This window comes from Triplophysa dalaica, chromosome 4 (genome assembly GCF_015846415.1).
Source record: "Triplophysa dalaica isolate WHDGS20190420 chromosome 4, ASM1584641v1, whole genome shotgun sequence".
Taxonomy (NCBI): Eukaryota; Metazoa; Chordata; class Actinopteri; order Cypriniformes; family Nemacheilidae; genus Triplophysa; species Triplophysa dalaica.
The window spans coordinates 28,791,357-28,804,859 of record NC_079545.1 but is presented as its reverse complement, the minus strand read 5'-3'; the positions used below and the strand labels follow the sequence as shown (position 1 = coordinate 28,804,859).

Here is a 13,503-nt window from a genome sequence, read left to right as displayed (position 1 = left end):
CATCTCAGACGTGGCACAACTTCACAGGCATGTTTTGGCTTCAACCTCTGTTAGCTCTGATGAATGTGTGTATGTAATGAGTTTTGTGCCCCAGTTCTGTCTGTTAAGTGAATGATTGTGTTTGTGGGAGATTAGAAATACATGTGTAAAGCGTCAGAGATTTGATGTATTTGTCACAGAGGTGTGGGATCTTTCAGATGAAAATGTGAATAATAATTCTAGTGAAGGCTTTACAGGGCTGTGTAGGCCAGCGCCGGTCATTCATACTAATATCTGTCATCGTCTGTAGCCAAACACAAGTCTTGAACAATTCCTCCTCTGTTGTTATATGGTGAAGAGTATTTAGACTTTCATTCATTTGGCAAATGTCAAAATGATTTTCACAGTCTCGGCTGTTTCTTCATTGGTAGAGCGATGCACTGACAGAACAAAGATTGGGTTTGAGTCCCATGCAGGGAACACAAACTGATCAAGAGAACATGTATACAGTGAATGCATCAGTAGAAACTGAACCATGTGATCTACAGAGAGGTCACAGAAGCTCAGTCTCAGTTTAGGCTTCAATCATTATTTTGCTGTGGCGTAACTTTGTTTTGAAAAGTGGTGGGGACAGAGACGACAGAAACAATACTTGACTCAATTTTTTCTGTAATAACTGGTTGGGAATATTGATCATAGTTTGGGGTCACTCCGCTTTTCGACTCGAGCTCTCACACTATGTGTTTCATAACGGTCATTTGGTGAAGGTCACTGGCTGTTTACACTTAAAAACAGTTTATTCCTATGATTAAAAATGTCACTTGTTCATTGGTTCAAGTGTTTTTGTGCGTGGACACTGGATGCGCATCGAGCGGCGCGAGCGCGAGCGCGGATGATGCGCGCATTAATAGTGAGACTCTCTGTCTTCCGCAAATATACCTCACGAGTGCGAGCAAAACGTTTTGATGTTAATGATCCTTAAAAATACACACCATCCGTAAAATAAAAATATTTTCTTCCAACAAAGTGGTGGGGACATCATGTCCCAGCCACGCCTGTGTTATGTTGATGAGGACTGCCTCATTCAAGCTGCTTACAGGAAGATTAGTTTGATGTGGTCAGACACAGAAATAAATGACACACATCGATTCTCTGACTCCGTGATTCATATTTCACATGTTTTACTGCTGTCATGATAAATCTAAAGAGCAGATGTAAAGTATGAGATCTCTCAGGTGTGGTTTGTGTCGCTTTAACCAGTTTTGACAAACCCAAAACCTCCAATTAGGGATGGGCGATACCACCTTTTTTTGATGCGATACGATACCGATACTTTTTCTTGACATTTTATCGATACCGATACCGATATCGATACTGATGATGGACATTATTTTTTATATATATATTTTTTTTAAATAAAAATATAATTACAATTAAAGAGAAATTACATACTTGTACTGGCTATTATTAGCAAATTTACAAAAAAAAAGTAATTTAAACAAATAAATACAATATTTTAACAACCTTCTTACAAAAATATTGATTAAATAACATAAATCTTAATAAAAGAAACAAAAATAGCACCAACAAACATATTTTCTCTGCCGTTTTATTTTTAAACAGGCCATTTTTCTTAGGGTTTAACATTTTGTTTGTACTGTAATATACTGTATTTTGAAGGAAAAAATATTGATTAACTAACAAAAATCTTAATACAATCAATAAAATTACAAACAATATAAACTGTGCATACATTAACTTAACTTTTACGCTTCCTCTAAGCCATCTTGCAATTCTCTCCTCTGTTTAATGTGCAAGTGTGCAATACATGCGTGTTGTGTATGTGTGCGTTACGGAGCTGAATAGCACGTCCATCTGACCGCGCTGCGCAGCCGGAGACCGATCCGTGTGTGACGTCAAACTGTCGCGAGAGCTAGTACTTTCATAACATAGTGTCACTGATCGGCATGCACAGAGCTAACAACATTTAGTTATGCTGAAACTATTAATGTAATTAACCAGATAATCGATACTTTTCTGAAAATATCGATACCTAAATAGCATCTTTTGAGTATCGATATATCGATACTGCAGCATCGATGTGCACATCCCTACCTCCAATGAGCCGCTGTTACATTCCTGTGAGATACAATCTACAGATCACATCTCAGAATGTCTTTTAATATTCAACTGTCCGCTTTTTCTCAGTGTCCTGCTGTGTTTTCCCACAGCTCCACAGAACTCTCTCAAGAACTGAAACACTTTCCGGCTTCTGAGAAATCTTGATAGTGTCTCTGTGAGGCTCAAATATCCATTTAACGGAAACCGTCATAACAACATAACATAACATCTTTCTGTTTGCAGGGATGTGCTGTACATGCTTGTTCAAGAAAATGCGTTTAGAACGAGACCTAATGTACCTAAAACCAGCACCCTGAATAAGACATGAGTGGAAGAATAAGGTGCGTTTCACATTTCGCGTCTAAACCGCGCGGGAAACGCGAGCAACGCTACTTTCTCATTCAGTGAGCGTGCGAAATAGTGAAAAGTTCAGAAAACTATTTTCATCTCGATGCGGCGCCGACGCGATGACCCTGAACGCGCGCTAAAGACGCGAAATGTGAATCGACGCGGCGGAAGAACTGCGTTTCGCATCATGATCGTCTTTATTGAATGAATGTCGACTCTCTGTTCATCACACAAAAGTCAAATCATCTGCTGAAAGATTTAAGTAAATCATTTACTTTCAAGATTATACAGTGTGAAAGAACAGACGTGTTTTTACTCGTATTCTTACACCATTCATAATAGTACAAAATTGTCAGTGAGGATCATTGAAATACAAACAGGACATTTCTAGCATTTATGAAGTTTTTTACAAGTGCCAATTATGAACTCGAGGTCTTCACATTTTTGCAGGGCAAAAAAATACAATTGTATTAAAATGATAAATGTTTTAAAAAAATGTAAATAAATGAGAATGACGTGTAAAATAATTTGGTTATTCCTTTGAAGAAAAAAGAAGGCGTAGAAAAGATTCTCAAATTGGATTTGAAACCACCAATGTGAATCCGGTTGAAATAACTCTCAAATTCTCAAACTCTCTCCTGTGGTTGTATAAAGTCAAAAAAACTACACTCTTCCACAGAAAGTCTGTCGCGCTAGAGAGAATCTTTCAGAGGTGTGACGTTGCTGGTGGAGATCACAACCCAAGCGCTGAACCAATACAAAAACCTTTCAGCTGTGTCTTAAACTCACAAGGATGAAGAGCGGATGCTGTTGGTTCTTCTGTATGAACTCCTGTGAGGAGATTCTCTCTGTGTCTCCTGAATGTGAACTGTAGACCTTAAACATGAAACACATGCTGGCACACACGTGTCCTTTACAGCTGCTGGACATCACACAGGTGTTTCTGAACAGAATGACATCACAGAAGCTGAAACTGTGAATGTGTGCTGAGGATCACAGCGTCTGGAGAGCGAGACATTCACATCACATCACTTCTTATTGTCACGCTGCTGTATTCACACATTCTGTACAAGCGCACGTGTCAGAACTACATACACAGTTCAATTCTTCTGTAGAATATTGTCACAAACACATCAACTAAAAACATTGATTTAATAAATTAAAGCAATAATCTCTAGAAAAAAAACATTCAACGAGCCACCAAGTTCTAGAAAGGAAATTTTACTGAAGAGGCGAAATACGCTTATCTATCAGCGCTGGTTAGTAACAGATAAGATCACAAAAATATAAATGCTCTTATATATATATATCATATGAGAAGTGAAACAACTCTACAGGACATCCATCATACATTAAACATATATGTACATGAAGCAGTGAGGGAAATGAAGAGGTCATCAGAGGTCAAAGGTGAAGCGTCAGAAGAGCAATTTGAACAAAGAGAGTAATAGCAGTGCTTGTCCATGAGGAGGCGGAGCCTGAGAACGTATGCTCACGATTGGGTCTGCTGTGGTCTTGTGGGTGTGTCTTAATATGGCCCTTGATGATGCGGACGAGAGGGGGCGGAGGCTCCGCCGTTGTGCTACGAGAGAAACAAGAGACTCTCAGACATGTTTATGTTTATTAAATATTACACAGTCTTGTCTAGATTGTTATGTGGAGTTTTGTGTGTTTCTGATCTTCCTCACACATCATCACAACAGAGTGAACTATGATGAACCAAAAACAGAGACAGTTCAGAACTCTTACAATCTCATTCCATATATTACAACATGTGGCGCTTAAAACTGTTTTCTAATCATCGCTTGTCACAATGCATTCTGGGAAATGTGTTTTTGGATCAGTCATGACACAGAGGAAGTGTTGATGTGCCTCATGTGTGTTGTTCTGATGAACACTAAATGTAAAGGACACGAAAGAAACATCAGAACTGAATCATTCACTTCATCACACAGCATCTGGTGGTTTCATTTCTCTTTGTTGTTGAAAAGCAGCTGATCTGTGATATGTGTAGAGAAGTGTAAACACATGACAGTGTCAGACTGAAGATTTGATCCTCAGACTCTGCAGAACAGCTGATATTCATCTTCAAATAAACCCTCATGTTTGTTTTTGCAGAAATTAAAGCAATAAACCGTCAGAGTTTCTGATGACATCACCCTGATCAGTTCAGTCCATTACAGCCGTCTGTACACTTACAACAATAAACAACACAATCGTGTGTGTGTGTGCACGTGTGTGTGTGTTTGTAGGTGTGTAGATTTAGATTTAGACATTTAGCAGACGCTTTTATCCAAAGCGACTTACAAAGAGTTTAGGAGCAATAAGCGATATTTCATACAGGAGCCATAATACATTAGGTGCCAATACAAAGTTACTGGTTTCAACAAAAGCTAGACCACTACCTGTTGAGAGAAAGGGTTAGTGTATTTCTTTTTTTTCATTTGTTTGTCAAGTATTCACAGAAGAGATGGTTTTAAGTAGTTTTTTAAATGTTGTGAGAGATGTGGTTGAACGGACAGAGATAGGAAGAATGTTCCACCAGGAAGGAGTTGTGAATGGTGATGTACGTGTATGTGTGCACGTGTGTTTGTGTTTGTAGGTATGTGTTTGTATGTATGTATGTGTGTGTGTGTGTTTGTATGCGTGCATGTGTATGTGTTTGTAGGTGTGTGTGCACGTGTGTGTGTGTGTTTGTAGGTATGTGTTTGTAAGTGTGTGTGTGTGTTTGTAGGTATGTGTTTGTAAGTGTGTGTGTGTGTTTGTATGCGTGCATGTGTGCATGCATGTGTGTGTGCACGTGTGAGTGTGTGTGTGTTTGTAGGTATGTGTTTGTAAGTGTGTGTGTGTGTGTTTGTATGCGTGCATGTGTGTGTGTGTGTGTTTTTAGGTGTGTTTTTGCATTTGTGTGTGTGTGTGTGTGTGTGTGTTTGTATGCATGCGTGTGTGTGTGCATGTGTGTTTTTAGGTGTGTGTTTGTAGGTATGTGTTTGTAAGTGTGTGTGTGTGTGTTTGTATGCGTGCGTGTGTGTGTGCATGTGTGTTTTTAGGTGTGTGTTTGTAGGTATGTGTTTGTAAGTGTGTGTGTGTGTGTGTTTGTATGCGTGCGTGTGTGCATGTGTGTGTGTGTGTTTGTAGGTATGTGTTTGTAAGTGTGTGTGTGTGCGTGTGTTTTTAGGTGTGTGTTTGCATTTGTGAGTGTGTGTGTGTTTGTATGCGTGCATGTGTGCATGTGTGTGTCTGCAGCTTTTCTCGGCAGGGTCGAAACAAATGAAATGTTGTGTTTGTTATAAATGTCTGGGCTTGAGCTGGGTCATGTTGAATGAAATGTATTTTTAGTCAAAACTCATTTAAGCGTGTGTTGAAAGTAAATTTCCAGGAGAAGTTCAGGAGACGTTCCAGATGAACAAAAGGAATATAAACGCTCACAGATTTACACTCTTCAGTATTTCAGATAATAAAGTCTTTCTGTGTTTGAGTGTAAACAAATGAATCAGATGTTTCCTCCTCACCTCTCCTCCAGACGAACCCACAGATCATTGAAGTGCCGATGCTTCTGTGGCTTCTTCTGTTTGTTCCGTCGTTTCTTCTTCAGTTTGCGTTCCACTTTCTCCAGTAACTCCAGACTGTGTGGAAGCAGCGTCTGCGGGACAGATTCCTGATGATCTTCTGTGTCGTGTAAGAACGGCTCCAGCGGTGAATCAGTCAGATCTTCTGATGACCTCCTGCCCATCAGCACAACATGTCATTATTACAGCACCAAAAACCACGTGTGCTTGTGTTGAACACAGAGATAAGAACACAACGACAACAACAAAAATACGTGTGCGAAGGAAATGTTCTGGATCTCACTGCCGATCAAATCTGTCACACACCCAAACAAACATTTACAGTCACAACAAACACTTTAACATCTTTAACTAGACTAAAACAAAGACAAGAAATGATTGGCTGATGTGTCATAACGTAATGGGCGGATTATAATCTTCAGTGTGGGTGTGTGTGTGTGTCTCATTATGAGCTCCGGCCGACTCACAGCTCACATTCAGTGAGACATGTAACACTCCTGGCCTCACACACATCTGGAATCTGTCAGCCGCGTGTCACATGAGCCAAACTCTATTGTGTGTGTGTGTTACCTGTGCAGTGGCTGTCCGGCGGGTGTGTGTTCCACCTCATAACCCTGACTGCGCAGAACATCAATCACTGTGTTGTTCCCCAGAAAGTGACCTGTGACACAAACACTCCACCGTGACTCTCTGATCCTAATAATAATAACTTTATTTTAAATATCTTTTCAAAGCACTTTACATAAATGATGAAGAATTAAATATAGATAAAAAACAGAATACAAACAGAAATAAAAGAGAGAGAGAGAGAGAGCTGTTGAGCACAGGCCTAACTCAATCTCCAGCTCTGTTCTAATGGACGTCCTTCGTCATGATAGATTCCTGAGATAAGAGCTGCTAACCGCCTAAAAGCTTTTATTCAAAACTTCCTCGGCTCTGGCTTTTAGTGCGGCGGTGCTCTTGTTTTTATAAGAGGCCCGTGTGCCCGGCGCTCCATACTGACCGTATTCATGCTGTCAGGTGGAAAACGCTCCACAGAGCCGCCGTCTGTCTCCGTCAGCCTTCACTACAATTATTAGAGCAAACGCCACATGCAGCGTAATATTTATATTACAAGACTTGAGCTGAATAAATAAACTGCTGCCCGTGTTTGTGTGGATCAGATCTCTTTGTGGCGTTTGTGTAGATCAAACACACACACGCAGACACGCAGCACACACACACGCAGACAGACACAAACACACAAAATTTTGATTTCATATGGCCGCTGGAGTTCACATCATTATTCTTTTCATATTAATACTCTACACATTCAGAGAGCTTGAACACAATGAATGAATATGAATAATCATTTTAGAAGAGCTATATTTCCAAAAAAGCATTTGCAATAGGAAGATTGTTTGAGGACCAAGACAGCACCTTGAGTCAAGTGAAAAAGTGAATGTTGGCCTCTTATTTCATCTTGGCTTATATGACACACCGTTGTGGATGTAAACGCTGTAGGAAGGCAAAGCAGAAGCCAAAGAAAATCCCTGCCGTGTTATTTTAGTGTTCAGCTACACGTCCATTAATACTCCTGAAGCCATTTCTACATTCCTGCACTTTAACAAATGTCAAACGTCTCGAAATCATTTTACAGCTGAACCTGAAAACACACTTTAAGACACGTGATGGGTCGAAGAGCACAATAAAGTGAAAGAGCAGATAAACAGATCCTGTGGTGTGTTCTTGAAGCTCACAACAGTTGTGTAGTTCCGTGTTTACGTCAGAAAACACTCTCATTGAAAGCTTTAGACTAGAAGAGTTCCAGGATGAAAGAGAAAGTGTGTGACTGCAGGTGAGACGAGGGACAGAAACACTGATAACATCTGTGACACACTTGGACATACAAACCTGCGCAACGCCTCAGTTCTCATTAAAAGAAAGAATGTGAACGGAAAAGAATTCAACAGAATCAAACCATCAGATGAGGAGAAAAGAAATCACACACATCACCTGCTCATCTGCACAAACACATCTTCACACTACACAAATCATACACACACACATGCGCTGATAATAAATGGATATGTGACGCCTTTCTGTCTTTTAATAAAGTCTGCTTTCGCTCAGGGCAAAAAAATAAAACCGTCTTCCAGGTGCATGATCCACAGCTCGAGGTCATGTGAGGTCAAAGTTCACAGGTGAAATCATGAACTCGTGTCTAGAGTTACACACATGAGGAAAGAGCGACAGTACATGTGACTGACAGAATTCTCTGCGAGGAGAAAATAAGGGAATGAAAAATAAATCTGCTTTATCAAGCGTTCTTCTTCAAATGTTCAGTTTATACACACAGACTAAAGTGTTCCAGGCTCAGCAGAACATGTGTTTCACACACATACTGTGTTTGTAGTTCACTGCTGATCCACAACTTCACAAACTCAATTCAAGGTGTGCACAAAACCATTAACTTTCACTCAGTTCACATCAGGTTAAACACATTTAAAGGGCCGCAATCCCAAAAAATGCACTTTTAAATGTTTATCTAGCAGAAATTGAGTCGCCAGCATGTGTGCGAAAACACCCTGTAATTATACAAATCCATCTATTCTTCTTTTTGTAATCTTCTTTAAGACACAAAACAGGCTATTGGGGATCCCCTAACAATCTGATGTCACAATAATATACGCCCGCCCATGACCGCTCACAGACTCCGCCTTATGAGCGCCTAATTCCACCATCCGCCAGAGACACGCTGTCAGCCATTTACAGGCAAGAGCAGATTTAGCCTATAGCCAGTGACAAAAATGTCTAAGAAACAACAAATGTGTGCTGTTGTTGGATGCAAAATGGAACATAAAAGGAGGTTGGGAGGAGAACTGTCCGACGAGCGATGATGACTTCGCGTTCGGGAAGAATTTACTTTTTTCGGATCGACAAACCAACATTCACCGGTCCCTATCTCCGGTCCGAACAGACTTAAAATAACAAGAAGGGACTTGTTGGAAATGTCTCTGCGAGGCATTTGAACGATGCTGACCGCGAGTCGATGTGACCCCTAGGTCAGGAGCTAGAGCTCCAGGTAGCCGGAAAGGTTAAAAAATCTAAGCTCTGGGACCCTGTGGTCTGTCATTATATCATGGGTTTCGCCAAAAAAAAATATTTTCAAGAATAGATCGGTACCAGCTGTTCGCGATCAAGCTTCATGTAAGTTTTACACATCTTTTTTAAATTGCCTTTCTTAAATAATGTGTTTAGCATGTTAGCAGCTGATGTTTAAATAGTCGCGGCTAAACCTGAGACTTTACATTGGTCTAGAGACAGATGTGTGTCGTAACGTTAGTTGTAATACGCATCGTGCCCATCGGTTCAGAAGACTTGTGACCGACATCATTTCTGTAAAGCTTGTTCATTACAACAAAAGAAAGTTATAGCAGTGACTTACTCTGTGAGTGTGACAATACCTAAAAAATACATTTAATTTGTATTCATGAACATGGCATTAAGGTGATTTTATTGCAGTTAGTGTGTGGTTTTGGTTGGAAAGGGCATTAGAGACATAATTGCGCTTTCCGGTATATTGCTTGTCTTGATGTCATCCAAAGCACATGTGTAAGCGCTCGACCTCCTATTTTGCATACGGGGAGGGGAGCACACACAAAAACGGCGCTTTTTCTATTGCAGCCACAAACGGTCATGTCTTGTAATTATAGATACGTGGTTTATTTTGAGCTGAAACTTTACTGACACATTCTGGGGAGACCGCTGACTATATTTACATTGCAGAAACACTCAGATGATTGAAGTGTGTATGTTTCATTTAGTCAGTGCAGATTAATTGAAGCTGAAGTGTTGAATTATAACACACATACACACACACACAACACACAGAGACAGACAGACAGACAGAGAGAGAGAGAGAGAGAGAGAGAGAGAGACAAGTGTTTTGTGTGTCAAGTGTTTCCAGACGTCAGTTGTTGATGGTCTGAGCTCATAAACACATTCACAGTCATGCATACGTCCATAAACACCAGAACACCAGCGAACACTACACCAGCGTTCACTTTAACACTCGTCATGATGATAATGATGATGATGATGTCAGGTTCTTTGTGTTTACGGATGATTTGACTCCTACATCATATGAACCCGCATCAATTACAAAACACAAAACTGAAATCCACAGCATCTCTCAGACACAAACATTTCACTTCATGCTTTTCCATTGCAGCTTCACTTTACATTTACATTTATGCATTCGGCAGACGCTTTTATTCAAAGCGACTTACATTGCTTTATCCTACACATTTTACATAGGTATTTGCAATCCCCTGGGATCGAACCCACAACCTTACGTTGTTAACGCAATGCTCTTATCACTGAGCTACAGTAAAGCTTTAACCTCAAACGCCTTAAAAACCTTTGATGAGATTATACAAAATCATTTGTATTTAAAACAAGAAATGAACCGGCCTGAATTCAGAGCCTCAGACCTCCATTCAGCACTGTGGACTGGCGTCCTGTAATGAAATCCCCTCAGGAGAGACGCATGAAATGTAGCCCTTGTTAGTGTGCAGCGCTGCAGTTTTTTACTGCTCTGTTCTGCATCTCTGCATTCACTCAAACACACACACAGACACACACATAACACACACGCAAACATTTCCTGTAGCCACCAAACCCAACGGACTGTGAAAATCTGAACTAAGCCCTGCGCCCCAACACACACACACTCATAATATACACACACTCATAACACACACTCATAGCACACACACTCATAACATACATGCACACATATTGCACACACTCATAGCACACACTCACTCACACATTCATAGCACACACACACACACACACACACAAGAGTAAGAGTTAGTGGTGTGTGTGTTTGTGTGTGAGAATCAGACCGACATAATGAATCAACACATGTGAAAACACAATCATCCAAACACATCACCACTGTGATGATTTCCTCCATTAGTGAGCGTGTGTGCGCGTGTAAGTGACCAATCACAGTCAAGTATTCCATCACACACTGATGAATAACATGTTGTTGTGTAATATAGTTAATGGAGCTGTGAAACATCTAACAAGATTAAAGCACACAACACAAACATTCCTGTCAGTACTAACTGATCTGGGATCTGTTGTCCATGAACACAATGGAATGATAATTGCTAACACTGTCTCACAAACATTCATGTTATCTTAACCCTGAGTAAGTCGCTTATTACTAATCTTATCAGCGCTGGTAAATAAACTCTTTACTGTAGTGTGTGTGTGTGTGTGTGTGTGTGTGTGTGCGTGTGTGTGCGTGTGTGTGCGTGCGTGTGCGTGTGTGTGTACCTTCACAAACTCAATGAACTCAAAGTTCTGAATAAAATCTGATCTTTACAGTTCAAGGTTTAGCCGATATTCGTGTTGTGTTGCTTTCTGTTCTCTCTGCTGTTGTTCTAGACACATCAGAAATATCAGGAACTGAACACACACGTATGCTGCACACGTGACCTCAACATGAACCCACACCGTATGAGACTATTGTGAGAAACATGTTTCACATCCATTTCTACAGAAGAAAGAAGTCACGGTGAGACTCTGATCTCATATAATCTGTGTGAATCATCTTCACCGTCATTTACTTTCTGGAGAACTTCTGGATATTTCTACACTGTTCCACTTGACTTGACTGGACACATAAACAAGCTTTTCATATCAGACCACTGAAGAATTCAGACGGATGCTAACAGTTCTCAGAACTGTGATGTTCCTTCAGACATGATCCTACTCATGTACGCTTCTAGAAAGAACCCTTCTCATGTCATAAAACGCTTCTTTGTGGTGTAAAAGGGGTTTCAGACTATTAAAGGTCAAACAGAAAGGGTTCTTCCACTGAATCTATCTTTGGGGAAGCAAACATTGTTCTTCTTTGCTAGCACAGAAGAAAGTCACATTAAAAGAGCATCATCATGTGTCATCGCTAAATGTTCTAAATCTAAAAACATTATTCTTACACAGTACAACATTTGAAAAAGATCTAAAATAATATTTTCATCACTTGAAGAACGTAAGCAAACCATTCTTAGAAGATATTTTGTTGGCTGGGGTTCAGGAGTCTGACAATAAAAAGACAGATTCTTCAGATGTCAAAGGTTCCTCACATGTTAAAGGTTCTTCAGATGTTAAAGGTTCTTCACATGTTAAAGGTTCTTCACATGTTGAAGGTTCTTCACATGTTAAAGATTTTTCAATTGTAAAAGGTTCTTGAGATGTTAGAGGTTCTTCACATGATAATGGTTCTTCCGATGTTAAAGGTTCTTCACATGTTGAAGGTTCTTCACATGTTGAAGGTTCTTCACATGTTAAAATTTCTTCACATGTTAAAGGTTCTTCACATGTTGAAGGTTCTTCACATGTTAAAGGTTCTTCACATGTCGAAGGTTCTTCACATGTGGAAGGTTCTTCACATTATAAAGGTTCTTCACGTGTAAAAGGTTCTTCACATGTAAAAGGTTATTCAGATGTTAGAGGTTCTTAACATGTTAAAGGTTCTTCACATGTTAAAGGTTCTTCACATGTTAAAGGTGTTAAAGGTTCTTCAGATGTTAGAGGTTCTTCACATGTTAAAGGTTCTTCAGATGTTAGAGGTTCGTCACATGTTAAAGGTTCTTCACATGTTAAAGGTTCTTCACATGTTAAAGGTTCTTCACATGTTAAAGGTTCCTCATATGTTAAAGGTGCTTTATGGCAACAAAGAACCTTTTGAAGCACTTTTTTTAAGAGTGAAGTCTGTACACATGAGGTCACAACAAGAGCTGCTGTATTCAGAGACTGAAAGGGAACTGACCTGCTCCGAAAGCGAAGAAGAAGCTCTTATCCGGGTGTTGATCCAGCAGGGCTTTCACGCGTCCACCCATCCTCTCATTACGCTTGTAGATGAGTTCCTGTCTGAAGTACTTTTCAATCTCCTGAGCCGTCACTTGCTCGCTGACCGGCAGAGTCACATTGTTGAAGTTTGGAACCTAAAGTGACAGATTCAGTCAGACTGGAAGCTTCTGTCCTTCAGATGAAGGTTTGTATGGATGCTGTGTTTGTGATACCTGTGAGGTGTCGTGGTTAAACACGATGGAGTTCAGATCTCCACAGTTGTAGTGTTTGATCAGATCATCTGTCGTGTACGGTAACTGTAGACTTCCCGCCCGGAGACTTTCCTGCTGTAACAGTGTCTGATTCAAAGCGAATATCACCTGAACACACAACAGCAGACTTAATCAAACGCAGTGCATTATGGGTCTTCATAACAGATACTGTATGAACTCCCCTTAAACCAAAACATAACACAAACCATTCTACATTTTTACATTTTCATCATGAGGACCAAAAAATGTTCAACAAAAGTGACATTTACTCCAGATCAGGAGGGATTACCATGACCACAGGTTCTCTCTCTCTCTCTCTCTCTCTCTCTCCTACACACACACACACACACACACACACACACACA

The 13,503-nt window shown here is 40.2% G+C and overlaps 1 protein-coding gene across 5 annotated transcripts in view; it reads right to left on the bottom strand.

Annotated features, from left to right (window-relative positions):
- Positions 1-1,592: 1,592 nt before the first annotated feature.
- The window catches only part of trabd2a (TraB domain containing 2A), a 36,552-nt gene continuing 24,641 nt past the window's right edge, over positions 1,593-13,503 (bottom strand). For all 5 annotated transcript variants that reach the window (XM_056747141.1, XM_056747143.1, XM_056747140.1 and 2 more), the window contains 5 exons: positions 13,100-13,246; positions 12,847-13,021; positions 6,588-6,678; positions 5,961-6,173; positions 1,593-4,030 (listed from right to left, as the gene is read on the bottom strand). In XM_056747141.1, the coding sequence (XP_056603119.1) occupies positions 3,853-4,030; positions 5,961-6,173; positions 6,588-6,678; positions 12,847-13,021; positions 13,100-13,246 (804 nt within the window). In that variant the 3' untranslated portion in view covers positions 1,593-3,852. The remainder of the gene's footprint in view (positions 4,031-5,960; positions 6,174-6,587; positions 6,679-12,846; positions 13,022-13,099; positions 13,247-13,503) is intronic.